The sequence below is a fragment of the Portunus trituberculatus genome, chromosome 18 (assembly GCF_017591435.1).
Source record: "Portunus trituberculatus isolate SZX2019 chromosome 18, ASM1759143v1, whole genome shotgun sequence".
NCBI lineage: Eukaryota > Metazoa > Arthropoda > Malacostraca > Decapoda > Portunidae > Portunus > Portunus trituberculatus.
Genome location: NC_059272.1, coordinates 14,866,986 through 14,883,485, shown reverse-complemented (window position 1 = coordinate 14,883,485; position 16,500 = coordinate 14,866,986). Strand labels below are relative to the sequence as shown.

General features: G+C 39.9%; 1 protein-coding gene across 2 annotated transcripts; it reads right to left on the bottom strand.

Annotated features, from left to right (window-relative positions):
• Nucleotides 1-2,688: 2,688 nt before the first annotated feature.
• On the bottom strand, nt 2,689-15,130 carry LOC123505544 (wings apart-like protein homolog). Of its 2 annotated transcripts, none has more exons than XM_045256987.1 (13): nt 15,010-15,130; nt 12,025-12,230; nt 10,178-11,841; nt 8,571-8,819; nt 7,951-8,193; nt 7,605-7,820; nt 7,241-7,481; nt 6,604-6,719; nt 6,239-6,347; nt 5,909-6,088; nt 5,513-5,601; nt 5,051-5,152; nt 2,689-4,340 (listed from the first exon to the last, which is right to left on the bottom strand). In XM_045256987.1, the coding sequence occupies exons 2-13, from the start codon at nt 12,215-12,217 to the stop codon at nt 4,197-4,199; spliced, it is 3,546 nt and encodes a 1,181-aa protein (XP_045112922.1). In that variant the 5' UTR covers nt 12,218-12,230; nt 15,010-15,130; the 3' UTR covers nt 2,689-4,196. The 2 variants fall into 2 exon arrangements, with proteins under 2 accessions (XP_045112922.1, XP_045112921.1); XM_045256986.1 differs by lacking the exon at nt 15,010-15,130 and adding an exon at nt 14,068-14,203.
• Between the last annotated feature and the right edge of the window lie 1,370 nt (nt 15,131-16,500).

The following is a 16,500-nucleotide window of genomic DNA, read 5'->3' as shown; positions in this document are numbered from 1 at the left end:
TCTTCATCTACACATCGGAGCCTAAAAATGCATAAAAACATTTAGAAAACATTAGATATTACGCAAAATATTGACGAACCGAGTAGTTGGGAGAAAGACCCCAGGTGGGGGCTATGACGAATCACTACCTTGGCAGGGAGAACAGGAACAGCGGTAACTCGGCTGAATTACGTAAATAATTTTTAAAATGACCTATAGAAAAAAAGAACCCACAGCCGAATGTTTGATGTATCATAACTTGATAGATATTTTAATTAACATCCACAACATCAAAATATCTCCTGTTTAACTAGTTTTAAAGAAATGTCTAAATTAAGTATAGTAAAGTATAAAAAACATATTCATTTATAAAACTGCTAAAACCCCCATCCATTTCGACTTTATACTTCTTTAGAAAAAATATATTAAACTATATGACCTATCTTATCAGGCATCCAACACTTACCAAGAACAAGAAGTGAACGCATGGAAGAAAATTAATGTAAAAAATAGCATTGAAATCTCAACTCATTAAAAATTCTTGTAAACTCTAGCTATTTTGACTTGGCGAGTATGCCAACGCACTTTAGAGAATCTGTGTTAACTTTTGAGGCACTTTACAACGAACCAGATGACAAACCAGAAACGTTAACAAGTAAAAGAATGATTATATAAATTACGTTTATCAGGATTAAACACCATTTCAAACTCCACATATTTAACTCAACAGGTCAGTAACACACTTAAAAGAGCTTAGGCTATTTTTTGATACCATGAAGACCCAGCTATACCTTGAAATTAAAAAGTATTTATATGGCAAAGCATAAATTATAACTGTTCAGCCGCCTCATACCTACGCCATTAAACACCACTAAACGCCACATATTTGCCCAACAGATGTACAGAACACATTTCAAACACAATGAAATGTTTATAGAAACTATAAAAAAAACTTACCACGGAAGCGTAATATTATAGTTAGGAACTATATGAGAAAAGTGTTGGAAACCCCTGGCTGGAGCCGGCTGCCTGGGTACCCTTAGGGCCGGGGTGACATCACATCAGTGGAACAGTGGGGCGACATTTGCCATTATTCCCTCACAACAACAAAGTTATGCAATATGGGAAATATTTGACTATGGGATGTTGAATGTTAGACAAATGACTCCATATTGTAACGCTCGGCTTACAGTAAGTGAATGAAAGAAATAATAACAGGTGATACAATCAACTTGTTCCCTAACTGCTCGTTATACTTATAAGCCTTTTCAATATCTGGGTAGATATTTCGAACTCCTTTCACTCTCACATGTAAAGAAAACAAAAATAAATGAATGACTAACATATCCTCATCAACTTAACGTAACGCACAGGAGGCTCGTGGTGAACGTTGTGATGTTGACCTAGCTCGCCCTGCTGGTTCACTCTTGTCTTGCAGCTTGGTGTTAAAATATAGGAATATGCAACACTCTTAATTCACTTGTGCATATATATGCATGAGTGTTTGGGTGAATTTAGATTGGTTCTGGGTGTGTTTAGAGGTGTTTGAGTGTGTTTGTGTTCTATATGAGTGTGTTTGGCTGTGTGTAGGTGTGACTGGATGTATGGCAAGACTGAAACAAAACCGCATTCACTGTACTAGCAGAGGTGGGCGCGTTACTGAATATCGGGAAGTCCGGTACCGCTCCTCCGGACCTCGAAACGCAGATAGTCCGTACCTGTTACTTCCGCACTTTTGAAAAATTTTCCGCGCTTCGGACCTCCGCACCTAGTTTGGTGGTCCGCAGGTACGGAGGAGCGGAGGTGCGGACCGAGGTACGGACCGAGATACGGAAGAGCCCAGCTCTGTGTACTAGGTACGTAACATCAAGATCAAGATCTAGATCAAGGTATTTCTGCGATGACAATGTATATCGTACTAACGTCTATGATAAGTTGATAACTATCTGGTATTACATCTACTATAAATAAGATATTGTATTTATACAAATTTCATATATTGATTAATTGGTTATTGTGAAACTTTCTTTTCATTATCGTGTCCAGCTATGGTTATTTGTAAAAATAGTAAATATGAAATTTTCAAGTTTTACAGCGAGCGTTTACATATCCAGCGAGAAATTTTAAAAAAATGAGGTATCTGAAAGGTACACTATGATATTTTTTCATTCTATTTTCTCTCGTCTTTACTCTTGATATAAGTGTATTTTGGACAGTATAACAGAATACATTAATATGAATTAGTAGCAAAGTAGAGGCTATATATATACACATTTTCTCATGCATATCTGTCTTCTTACTTATCAAATGATCTATCTATGAAACTACTTATTCATCTATCTATACGTACTATCAAAATGATCAATCAACAAAACTACTTATTTATCTACCTATCCATTTATCAATCTATCAAATTGTCTGCTTATCTATCTACCTATCTTCACACAGGCATGCAAATATTAACAAACTGGCATGGATGGGTGGTACGTACCTAAATATGCTCTGCACTCGAAAGTAAAAAAAAAAAAAAAAAAAAAAAAAACATCTACAATGCTCGTCATTTGTCGCAAAATAATAACAGCATTTCCACAACCAATCATGCTTCAATATGAATCAGAGCAGTCCTTGATACAGCAGCAAGAGCTACTGGTCTTTCCATGTGTGTTTTACTGATCTATTTTTGGGCAATTTGTCAATAAAATCATCCAATGCTTATTATTGTTATTATTCTTTCACTACAGTCTGACAGTCACTCCAGCGGTCCATTACGTGTGACTGCCGGATCGATCATAACAGACAGGGCGCTGCGACACAAAGGTCATGGCACAGCACTCACTGAGGCGACTGTCTCACCGGTGACCAGTATCTCAGAAAGAGGGCAGTGCACATGTTTACTGAAGCTTCACATGTCAACTATCTTCAACAACACAGAATAGATATCATAAATTTTACATGATCTCCTGAAGGGCAGTATAAAGACACAGTTTAATCAACATAAAATTTTATATTCTGAGATCTCTGGGAAAATTACTACATAAAAGGAATAGTTGGCTCACAGTAGGAACCCATTTGAATATACACATCAGGTGCAAATAGAAAACAGGGTAATGTGGTTTGTGGAAATGTATATGAAACAATGATAACTGTATGTATGTATACTCCAACTATCACACTACTGGACAAAAATAACCCTAAGGACATGAATGCACTCTTCACTAAAAAAAATCAGGTCACTGGTAGAATTTTTCCTGACAGTCTGTACTCCTGGACACCCCCTCCCCCCTTACAGCATCCCGCGTGCATATGCAGAAAAGTACAGAATCATTCTTCTTTACAAAGCAAAAACAACTCACTCATAAAAACATACATTCTTATGAGGCTCACCCAGTCACCAACCTTCCAGTGTCATGATGCACTGGTCTAAGCTGGTTTTTGTTTGTTGTTTGCTTGTGTTTTATGAAGCTCCTTAGCCTTTACCAAGCCTTCATTAGCTTGGGAATAAGCTTTGGTATGAAGTTATCAGATAAAAAGACGCTGAATTTTGGTCATTGACTGGGTGTGTCTGGTCATCGGGAACAAAGTCACTATTACAGTAGTGACACATACACAAAAGTTCTCATTGACAAAAAAATAGTCTCTTTAAGAATTTATATTTAAAATGTAAAAGATACTACTCCACTACACGCTAGAGTAACACTACCTACTACAGGTCACTTCACTCTTGGTCTGACTCTCTGCTGCAGGACAATGCCTCTGCCATTAATGATTCAATGAGGGCAGTCAGGGGCTGTTATCTTTGGTTTTGGTTGGCCAGTGAAGAGTGAAGGGCAGAGTAATGGATGATGCATGTATTGCACTACCTACCCTATGCTACAGTAATATACATGAGGGGAAAATGTAAATTGTACTCTTGGCGCTGCAGACAATAACACCAGGTGAAAGAGGAGCTGGTCCAAATATGAAATATTAACAGGCCAACAGAGGCTCCATATCCCAATGTATTCTTGTTCCTCTGGTCTTTAACTTCACATACTATGTGAATAATTACAAAATTAAGCAAATCATGACCCTTAAACTACTATGATTTAAATACTGTAAAATATTTTTATTAAATTCAATACATAAAAAAAAAAAGGTTAACTCATTTATACAAATTTAAAATAAAATAATTTATGATGAGCACAAACAGAGGTTTACTTAGGGTACTGATAATGGCTTTAAAACCCAAAAGCATCAAGTTCCAATTCTTTGGCTTCCTGTTTCTTCCTTTCATTCTCGGCCTCGTCATCAGATTCTTGGTCCAGCTTCTCCATGTGCTTCACAACCCGTTCAGTCGGCTTCAGGCTCCGCAGCAGGCTTGTCTGCAGGGGAAGCAAAGCAACGCTGTTATCAGGGTGACCAAGACAGGCAAGGATTGCAACAAGTCACACAGCTCACCAAGCCACCACTTAGTGAACAAGGCTGATACCGCCGTGGTACAGTGGAACCATGCGTGCTTTGGGATCCGAGGGGTCTCCAAGCGCACGGGTTCGAATCCTGTCCATGGTCTGAGTGCAGGTTGGGCTTCCTCACTCAGGGCAACGGTTTCCTAGCGGGTGGGCTTTGAGATAGGAGGTACCCTAAAAAGTATTCCCTTTAGCCCATAAATTCCCGTGAAAAGCCCACATGGTATAAATAAAAAAAAAAATAAATAAATAAATAAATAAAAAAATTTAAAAAATGTATGTAAGAATAATAATAATGATGTCATGCAAGCATTTCAGCTACATGTCAAGTATTATGAGTTACAGGGACAAGCAAAAACTTTATTCAGTACATGCATGCATGTGATGAACTTTTCAGAATTACCCATATGACAATGATATTTGTAACAACAATGCAAAACTATAGCAAAAGCAATTTTCTATCCAAATACTTGAAGATGGTGAAAAACATCTTTACAATCACTCCAACTGAATAGTGACCAACAGATCAATATTAAAATCATGGTGAGACCCTAAGACTTAGAAAGGTTGACTATCTCTGGACTGTAAGCCATTCAATAAGTAAGAAAAGAATTCCAAGAACATACAGAGGCTGTAAGATCCATGAATCGAAGAAACTTCTTCAGCACAGTCACCATCAAGCTGAAGTTTCCATCAGGTAGCATGGCTCGGATCTCAGCCTCACAGTCCTGTAATGTGCACCATAATGTTACATTCATCAAGGAATCATATACACAAACCTCTCTTCTACAAGATGCAATCATAATGCAATAATTCCTGTGTAAATATTTAAAACATTTCCAGCTATACACACAACTTCACTACCTCTGGGTGAATATCAAGGAAGGGAGATCACTTGTTTCATCACTCATATAATTAACATATTCCCAAAACATATTACCTGGTTTGAAATCTACCATGAGGAAACAGAACTCCTTGATATCACATCCTACTGGGAATGCATATTACTATGAAGATGAAGAAGCTTTACAGCATAACAACAGGATTATTACCACTTGAAGAAAGACAACAGAGCCACAAACACCTACCTCATCTTCCATGATGCAATATCCAGTAATGAGGGCAGTGTAAGCTGCTATGAGAGTGTCCTCCATGTGATGGCCAGCCTTCTGTAGCACTGTAACAATCAAGGTCATTATGCTAGGAGACTATATGGTAAACTAAATGCAAAAATAGCAGAAAATAAAGTTGAAAGTCAGAGCATACTGTGAAGAGGAGACAGAATAATGAGAAGAGCTAGAAAGATAAGGACAATGATGGTGGATATAACATTGAAAGAAATCTAAGTTTAAGCAGAAAAGGTAGATAAATGTTAATCTTTCATGAATATAAGACTGAAAAAAATATAAATTTAAACAAAATATAGATAAATATTAATTTTTCATCTACAAAAATGTCACAACAAATGCTCAACTTATACTTACATTTAGCAACAGTTTCTTCAATTTCATCTTCCTTCTTGTCTTCATCTTTCTGCTTGCTTTGTTCCGTCAGATCGTGCTCAATGATGTCATTGGTGTGTGCCTCCTGCTGGCGAGCACTCTCCTCACTGCGATAGAACAGCTCCACCAAGGCCTGCATGGCACCCTTCTTCTCCCCAGAACCTTAGAACATCACAAGATACATTTTCTTCAGCCACACAAATAACACATGCAATATCAAATTTATTTCGAGAATCGAAAAGTACCTCAGTTGTCTTGTGAAATATCAAACATATAAAAACTTTTAAAGATCTTAAGAAATATCAAACATACATGAAAATATGTTCTCATCGCCATCCAATTCTTCAGGAACTTTGGTCTTTCTGAGCATGATCCGGTTGAATTTGCTGTGTTCAACCAAATTGAGGAGTAAGCAGCAAGCCTGAAAAGTGAAAGTTCAATTTATTAAAACTAAGATACTATTTCCCAGGCTAATAACTCACTTTGACTCAGGTCACCCATGTAACAGTATGCAGCTCCTTTTATTTTGGTGAATATAGGAAAAGCTCAGATCAAAAGTTAAAGATTTCTTTCTGGGAACAAAAATAAAAAATAGGAGATTCCAACAGAAAATGTCACTTTTAATTGCTAGCATAATCTTCATTACAATTAAAATATATTGTGAGTGAATTACTTACAAGAATTATCAACTCGAACTTCTTGTCCACTGCCAGGTACCTTGGCATAGTGAGCAGGCAGTAGAGAGTGATGTCATACAGGTCCTGTTGATTACCCAATAGCTTACTGCCCAAAGCTGTTAGGAGAACGCAAATACATACATCAAACACGGGGAATTGCTGCAATATTATTGTAAGGCTAAATATTTCAAATGAAGCCAGCTATTCAGAACTAAGTTAATAAAATACTTCAAACCATCTACCAGTCTATAAACCAGGATCACACTATCCACACAAGTGACAGTAAGACTAACCACCTACAAGGTCACCAACAATCACACCAACATGCATTACCTTACATCTTTTTTGCATAAGGGTTAGTTGCCCAGTCTACCTGAATTAGTCTGCACCAGGGCCTGACGTCGTCACATTTGATCTACCCCTCCAGTACCGTCAATGACTTGTCCCTACCTTCTTAATGGACTCATCAGAAAACCAGACCATATGTGGATAAATCACTCAAATCTGGCACAGAGGCAATAGTAATCACATGCATGAATATGCTAGGGCAACATCCCCCAAGACTAGGATCCCAGGCACATGCACAAAATAAGCCAGCCATCCACACACATCTTAGCAGTGTGATTAAGCCACTCACCTTCTTTGCCTGAACTGTGAGTGAGGTTGATAAGGACTTTGATAGTGGTGAGAAGAGTCTGCACCAGTAGCTGCCCACTAGACATCCCACCCACTAATGTGTTCTCTATCTTGACCTCCACCGTTGGATACAGAGGCACCTCCACGTGACACATTCTGTACAGGCTCATCAGCTTCTCTGGGAAAATGCCAGCTTGGTACCGAAGCAGGTACTCTTGGTTGGCAGTATTCTGATGTGTCACCTAAATATGTTCAAGAAATATTAACGTCCAGAAAACTGGGCATTGGTGTGAAGAAAGATCTATATTTATCACATTAATGGTATGAATTCTTCACCAAATTACAAAGCTTATAATACAACTTACGTTTTCAATAACCTTAAGACAGCGATCGACCTTGGACAATTTCTCCAGCAGTGGATGAGTCCAAGTTTCCAGCTCAGGAGAAAATGCCTCTGTACAGGAGGTGATAGTGCGCACCAGGTGCTCCACACCTCCCAACTCCCGCAGCTCTTCCTTGAACCACTCGCCTGCACGCTTGGAGGTAAGACTGAGCAGTGTCTCCATAGCCAGGTGGCCAGCCTGAGGGACAACAAACAATGCATGATTACCCACATGTCACACTTTCATAAAACAGACACCATGGTGAGTTTTGCAGGACAACAGGGAACAGCATAAGAAAATTTAAATATTTTGACAGACAAATACTTACATTGATGTTCTCCAGGTTGAGGTGCTTAGCATGGCCTTTCTTCTGTATATCTTGACACAGCTCTCGGATCTTCTTCTTGTTCTGGGAGATGAAGGCCACGTCAAGGGATGGCACATCCTCATTGGTGTCTGCGTCGGTGTCCAGGAGGTTGAGCATCAGTTCCAGGGAGTCTCTGTCCAGGTCCATGTTGAGGCGGTCCTGGCTCAGCATGAACATGACAGTGGCCGCACAGATAGCCAGCCTCTGACCAACAAAAGGAAAGTAATCAAATACTGCATTATAAACAACAACAGCAACATATATGTTTTCCTTGCATAGACATGATTGGCAGCCCAGACAGCCAGCCTCTGAGGGACAAAATAAAGGTAATAAAATAGTGTATCACAGACACCAACACTAAAATATTTTTCTTCCAGTAAGGCCACAAAAACTAACAGTAGACACAACTGTCATGTAGAGTTCACTCCTACAAATGAAGTAAAGATTAAAGAAGCAAAAGATACAACAAATAAAATAAAGTTACACTAGAATCATTACCACAGCCAACAGAGAGAAGCAGAGAACATCAGTAGGAGCTCAAGGAGTGAGGATATGATGCGGGAGGTTTGGCCAAAACTTACATGGTCTGAATGAGCATCAGAGAGGGCACTGAAGAACTTAATGACCGTCCCATGGGCCCGCAGATGCATCCTGAAGGACGGCACCATGCACTTCTGGGCCAGGTTGAGAGCAGCCAGGCAGCGGGTGGGGACAGGATACGAAGAGCGCAGGGCATCCAGGAAGTACTCTACATCGTCATTGAACTCTTGGAACTCCCCAGATTCCTGTAGCTGGTGGGTCTTCTTCACATTCTTCACCACAGTGTAGTACTGCAACACCACCACTCATGGTTACACACTGCACTCATCAATCATGTGCAATGTATCAGCTCAGTCTCTAGTATCAATCTAAAATGTGAGTATCTTACATGAAAAGAAAGAAGAGTAAAAACTGCCACTGAAAACATAGGAAGGATTCATTCATGAGAGTAAAAGTCTACCTTCTAACATTTTGATGGTACAGGCAATCCCCGCTTAACGAAGGTTCACACAACGAAGTTTCGCTACAACGAAGGTTTCATTTTGCTACCATCTGCTCTTTTAACGAAAACCAAACTCGCTTTAACAAAGTTTTATCCAGGTAATTTTTTCCAAGTTTGAAAGCACCGCCGTATCACGCAAACCGACAGGCTTTTGAATATACTAGTGCCTCTCATGGACAACACGCACACCACTCACTCCCCCTGTTCAAAATAATAACAGTGTCAGCAGCAGCTCGTCTTACCTCGCTCAACTTACCACCAAAACGCCCTGCAATATCGCCTAGCGTTGCTAAGAAGAACAGGAAGTCTTTTACTCTCGAAGTGAAGCTGGATATTATTCACAGACACGAGAGAGGCGAGAAAACTAATAGCATTGCTCACCACCATCTTGACTCCACCTACTGTCTCTACAATTTTCAAGTCAGCAGACTCTATTAAGAAGGCTGGTGAGACCGTATCTTCCTTGCAAGCTAAAAGAACTACCTGAACCCGTGACTCTACAATGGATAAAATGGAAAGCCTTGTGGAAATGTGATATATACATAAGTTTTGTATGTGATACAATGATGCGCCTTTTGTTTACATTCCCGTTTCACTCTCCCTCCCTTCATAAATTTAAGATCATCTACATTATAAAGTTACGTACATACATACATTAGTGTACATTATAATGACTTAAATTAAACTGCCTAAATGTTTAACTTCATAATTTTTACTTTCATTAAACCTTTCACTGTACTATGATGCACTCTCATTTTGTTTACTCTCAATGGAAGTTCAAGTCAGGGGTTAAACTTGTTATAATCGGTTTGCTTAACGAAATTTCGCTTAACGAAAGTTTTTTTAGGAACATAACCCCTTCGTTAAGCAGGGGTTGCCTGTACTAAGTTACTCTACTTATGTATGAAACGTTCCTCAATACTAGCAAAAGTAGCTAATATTAAATCATTCAAGATGATTAACACTACAAATCTTTTCATAATGTATTAACTTTTTCACAAAAGATATTAATTTCCAACAACAAAAGACTTGTTGAATTGTAAGATGACATTCATGATATAGCAAATCTTTTATAATAAAAAAATTTTGTTCAATTGAAATATTAACTTCCCTAACAATTCCTCACACTTAGAGGGGCAATCTTACCTGCTTAGCACTCTTGGCACACTTGACGCTGGTCACAGACTGAGCTTCTGTGGAGTCATCAAGGTCAGCAGAGGAGCCGGGCCAGGTCTGTACCCTCTTCAAGGACGTTGGCATCTCAAAATCAAACTCATCAAAAGTTGTGCCGCCTCCCGACATACTCTGGGTGTTCTGCAGGACTGGCATATGTTGCTTGGCATTGTCATCCTTTTCTTCATGGCTGTGCCACTTGTGTGTGTAAGTGGCCCTTTTCTTGGCATCCCTGTCAACATCCCTGCTTTTAAAGATGCTTCTTTTCTTAACAAGAGGCTGACCTTGCTTCTTGATGGCTTCCGTCTCTGACTTGGACCGCTGGCCAGGCTTGAAGGAGTCAAAGCTGGCCGCAGCAGTCGACTGTGAAGTGTCAAGTGAACCCTGAGTGGAAAATAAGAAGTCTTCCATTTCCTGTGTGTCTCCTAGGCCGCCTTCATCCTTGAGAGGCAACGCTCCTGGAACAGAACAGTCAATATTTGTACGATCCACTATCTCGTTCTCGTCAAAGTCTGTGCCGAAGAGGTTGAAATTCTCACTGTCTCCGTCACCAGCACTGGAGGAAACACACAGACTGCCTCCCCTTTCCAAGGGCGGTGTTTTCTGTGGCTCAGCAAAATCACTGGTTCCCATACTTAACACATCGTAATCAGGCAATGGGGCATCACAGACTTCACTTGGTAAAACACTTTGCTGAGTGTCTATTTCTGATGTTGACATTAAATCTTTTCTGATACATTTGTTCAGCTCACCAGATTTTGAGAATTTGGAGAGATCTGTAACTTTAGCATCGCACTGTGGTGTCTCACTCTTTGATTTATTCTCTGTAACTCTAAACCTATCCTCATTACACATATCTACTGGCAACCCCGTTCTCTGGTCTATTATTTCGTTATACTCAAACGAAGAGTCTAATGTCCTATTCAGTGCGTCTTTTTCTGGAGAACTATAGCCGGTTTCCCCTGATGAAAGAGTTGGCAAAGTGACTTGTATTTCTTTGTACTCAGTCTGTGGGGAGCCAGAGGGAGCAAGTTCCTCTGACGAGTCTCTGTTTTCTTCACTTAAATCTTTAGTGGAAGGAGAACTGGCAACGCTGGTTGAGGCACTGCCTGCGTGTGAGTCGTCACTGGGCAATTCCACAGTACTCGAATAAGTTTCCTGAGAACACGAGGCCACATTTCTGCTCTTAAAGATCTTTAACTTAATACCACTACCAGACCTTGAGGTGGTCACTGTTTCAGAGTTACTGAACTTATTGGTGGTGGGACTGGTCACAAGTTTATCAAAAACACTCTCCCTCCCAGCATCAACACTTCCCTTGGATGGCCCAAGGTCCCTCTGGCTCCCCTGAATAGAGTCCGGCATCTCAAAAGAGGCCAGGGGAGGGGCTTTCACGCCGTACAAGCCATCACTCGTCTTTCCCCGCCCCTTGTCGGCGGAGGACTTGGAAGGCTCAGGAGCCTCCTCGGTATTCCTGGATTTAAAGAACTTCCGTGGTCTGCTGAAAGTCTTGATGGGAGGCTTCACCTGAAGGGAAGCCCCATTGGCAGGAGTTCCACTGTCAAAATTGTAGGCACTGTCACCAATTGATGAAGGTGGAGAGTCATCAAGAAACCGCTTATTGGAGTCATCTTTGCCTGTGGACAGAAGAGACTTGTAGTAACCCACTCTTACACCAAAAAAAATTCTGGTCATTCAAAAGCTACACTTATTAGCTACTATTAAAATCATAAAATATAAAAGCATCTCAAAAAACTATAAATACAAACTAATTAAGTGTGAAGCAGTTACTTAACAAGCACAGCAACAAGACTACTAACCACCAAGTCCATTGATGCTGCGCAGAGATGTGAAGGAAGTGATGCCCCACTTGCCAATGTGTCCAGCTGTCTTTGTGGCAGATGGCTTGGTGCTGTTACTGCTGCCTGGGTCTGTCACCAATTTGTCAAACTGGCTGATGGGAGGAGGACCCGCTTTCCTCCGACTGTACGTTCTGCTGTATCTGCCACTCATCTTGATAGTTGCTCTGTCAAAAAAAAATATACAACTAGCTATTTTGATCTTACTGACAAAGTGGTATGCAAACTGTGTGCATACATTCAAACATCAGGAAAAGAAGTCAAAAGCAATTTCAAAATGTTGATACCCTGACTGGCGAGAAAAAAAAAAAAAAAAAAAAAAAAAAATCGCACACAAATATCATTGTTATGAAAGAAAGGAAGCAATCCAGACAGTCCAAAAGCTGACCAACACTACAATCCACTACGTACATCATCACAACCACTACAGGCTTATCCAACAACACTAGTTTACATCCTTGCATTGATCACTTCTCTTCGATTTTCATCTCCCTTTTACTCTTAAGCAGACAGCAAAATGCCCTTCTCTGTCTAGTTCACTGTATTGCTCCCACTACTCTGAGTCACCTTCCATTACTGCTATTACTCACTGCACACACTACAGGAACAGATCAACACTCTTCCCAGCTTTCCTATCAGTCTCTGCTGTAACTAATTAATACTGACGGAAAAGAAACCCTCACCAAGGCACCAAGCAACACCTGATAGTCACCATCCAGCAGAACACCTGCAAATGTGGCATGAATACAGAGGATGGGTTTACAAATAAGGAATGTAGAAAGTTTTCAGTGTAGTGAGAGCTTAAGGGACTCATAAGGACCAACAACACATTAATAATATTCAAAGCATACAGCTGAGAAGTCATAAGTGGAACTACTACCATGTATCACCAATATAAACAAGTGCCAGCCTGGAGGAATACTGTGAAGGGTGAATGTCATACCTGGTTGTGGCACCTTGCTGCTGCTATAGCCTCTGTGAAGTATCTACTGTGTATCAGAGAGGAGAAATGAGGAGATATAGCATGAGAAAAGCATGCTGTTGTAAGGATTACCACCATTGCTGGAATGTGCAGTTGAAAGGGACTTCACCCTGTTCAGCAGACATTCCTGTGTGATACTCTGAGAAATGTCCTGTTTCCACCAAGGGTCCACCTCAGTGTATGAATGCCTGAGTGACACTAGTAGGCAAGTGTGTGGAAAGTGTGTGCTGCAATCAGTGCTTTGCCTGGTGTATCTTATAACTGTAATGTCCTAACAGACATGAAATAACTGTCACATTCTCTAGTGAGGAAGTATATTGCTGTACAGTGTATAGTGAGTGGTATGTCATTCATGTCTCAGGCTCCACTACAACACCAATTCCTGGGAGTTGCTTCCACATGCATCTTGGCACAAGGTGGCAGCGTGAGTGCCGCCCTGAATTCTCAGTGTGAATTGCTGCCTGCCTAGATGAGTGTCAATAGTGGCCTATTTTAAATGATTTACATATAAAAATAAAGAAAATAAACAGAAAATAGTGTTGTTTTTCTAATATTTTTTTTTTTTCAATCCAGCAACACACAGCCTAGACACACAAAAAAAAAAAAAAGGAAAAAGGTTGCCATGTTAGGGCAGATTTCATTCTGAAAGGTATTACATGATCAAGACTGAAGCATGGTGATCAGTTTGACTTGAGCAATGATTTGTATATTTGTGTAAGTATATACCTCTCTCTCTCTCTCTCTCTCTCTCTCTCTCTCTCTCTCTCTCTCTATATATATATATATATATATATATATATATATATATATATATATATATATATATATACCTTAAGGGGTTAATGTGTGTTGTAATTTTGTATTACTTCTGGGAAGGGCAAAAAACTGGAAAGCTATGGGCTGCCCAATACAGCAAAAATATTACCTACACCACTGTGGAAAAACAATTGTTGACACTTTTGCAATGGAGTCATTCTTAATACATCAAAATATGTACATGAATGAAATGTATTTTTGATCACCTGGACTATTAATGATTGACAACACCAAATCACTCAATTCAATGAGCAAAACTTTACAAACTGATGAAGTAGTGGCTTTTCAATTTCTCTCACGGCAATATGGTGAAGGAGTATAACAACACTGCTAAGAATCAACGTCATATATACTCAGAATACTTCTGATAAGATAACACGGCATGGCATAGCCAGATACTTGCTTTTGAAAACTGACACTAACTCACACTGACAATCTGTTTGTAACTGACACCGTAGTGACTTGTATCCTCAAATTAACGCACTGATATATTCATAACAGGGACTCTTGACTGGACACGAAGAAACTTTGATAACTTCCTCCCAAAAACAGCATAATAACTACGGTAACTGCTTACGTACACTCACACACACAGCGGTCAGAGTAGCGGCAATTAGCTGTGGTGGCGAAAGCGACCCATCATGCACCACACACATACACACACACAGCAAAACAATCCCTGCCAAACACTCCAATACTCCACATTCCCGTCCAACTCTCCCCTTCACCACCTCCACACGGGGCCGCTGTGCCTCACTCACCCTCACTGAGCCGCCATCATTACCACGGAAGGAAAAAAAAAACACGACGAAAAAGTGAAAAACCCCACCACTTGTCAGCTCCAAAACGCCACGAATAGAAGAAATCCCTCTAAAACACTCCATTTGCCATTTTGTTCCGTGAATATATCAACAATTATCGATGTTCCTTAGACTACAAGACCACGAGGCACGTTAACAACACCCCGAGGCAGAGATTACGAGTCGATGTACGCAATAAATTACGGAAAATATGAGACGACGCGCTAATATAAAAGCAAAGCTGGACGTCGACCCAGATCTCGCCTTCCCGCCAATCCGCTTTTCTCCGTTACTACCATACTCACGGCCGCCAGACCCTCGTGCATGGGTGTCCTCGTCGCCGCTCACCTTGCTAGTATTGGTGTTCCATAACAGGAAGGCAATCATCACAGTATTGGAGGAGGTAAACACAGCGCAGTGTTGTCATGCTCCGCCATTACTCTCGTCACTGACCCTCGGCCTCCTGCTGCTGCACTACTTTCCTATTGGATTTTAACTGTTATGCACCCTCAGCCAGTCTCTTGTGGCTAATTATATTTTGAAATTATTAATGATTCGGGTGCAGTATTTATATTTATCTCGCTGTCTGAAATAATGTGAAACTCTCTTTTGGAATATTGTTCCTGAGAAACTGCATTTTTTTCGTATTAAATACGTAGCAAATTGTCCAAAAACCTCTTTTATTAAATAACATAATATTTGAAATTAATACTTCTTGGTAAATTAATTGAATATTTGGGTTTTGAATATTAAATAATACGAAACTCTCTTTTTGACACATTGCTCACGAAAAGCGGCCTTAGCTCGATGTACGCAAGGTTCTTTATTCCTTTACCTACACCTCGAGTAGCGGAGGGATACACGAGCAGGAAGTGCAGAGAGCGCCTCTATAAATAACGACTTTTAATGACCATTTTACTCTAAACGCATAGTGAAGAACGCATATATCTCAGAAAAAATATCAAGGAACCTATGAGCAGTAAAGAATTAAGCTTCGTCTTTTATACACGAAGTAACGGTTGTTGGTTATCATTATAGTGCAGTAATAGTAAGCATGGAATATACAAGACACGGAGTAAATACTGAGAATACTGCTGAGATGTGAATAAGTCTCACGTAAATTTATGAATTAAATCCTTATTCATTTATAATTGTTAAAAACTAAATAAAAATCTATTAGCAACACGGAAGACGCGCTCAACAAACTGGACATTTCTTCAGATAATCCATGTGATCTCAAGAAACATTAAACAGAACTGTTGAACATCTGACCTCACTAAAAAGCAATTGTAATGACGCACTCGCATGCAGCAAGCGGAAGCAGCTTCGAAGCTTTCCCTTCCCGTTCCTGTCACTCGCTCTCGCTGGTGAAATGCCCAGCTAGAAAATGTCAAGGAGCAAATAGGGGATGGGTGTTAATGCCTTATAATGTATGTGGGACGTAAAAAATATATGCGTATATGCATAACCATCTGATATAACATACTCTGATCAAAAAATTATAAAAAATAAAATGAGAATCTATGCAATAATGCATAGTAAATTCTACGGCACGAGACATTGAGCCAGTGCGTGCCATTTTCCAATCAGCTTTCCAACTCTTCTGATTTCCGGTGGAATAACTTTCCGCTATGCAAAAGCATCAATGTCAGCGGGAAAAAAAAATCGAGTCTACCAGCAAAAAACTTGTCGATAGGAGTGAACGAAGAAGGGCTCGGCGGGACCATTGCTAATCTTATGCAGCATATCTGCAACGTAATTCTGCTTATAACCACGTATCTTAGACTGCATAATCTATAAAACATTGATATAATAATATCTACCTTATCAATTTCTCCT

Bases quoted from the DNA above. Each gene is read 5' to 3' on its own strand.
- LOC123505544 (XM_045256987.1), bottom strand. From the start codon at position 12,217: ATGAGTGGCAGATACAGCAGAACGTACAGTCGGAGGAAAGCGGGTCCT. The intron at 7,821-7,950 runs GTAAGTATTTGT...GTTGTCCCTCAG, and splicing joins TCAACCTGGAGAACATCAAT to GCTGGCCACCTGGCTATGGA. The intron at 7,482-7,604 runs GTAAGTTGTATT...GAACATATTTAG, and splicing joins GTCTTAAGGTTATTGAAAAC to GTGACACATCAGAATACTGC.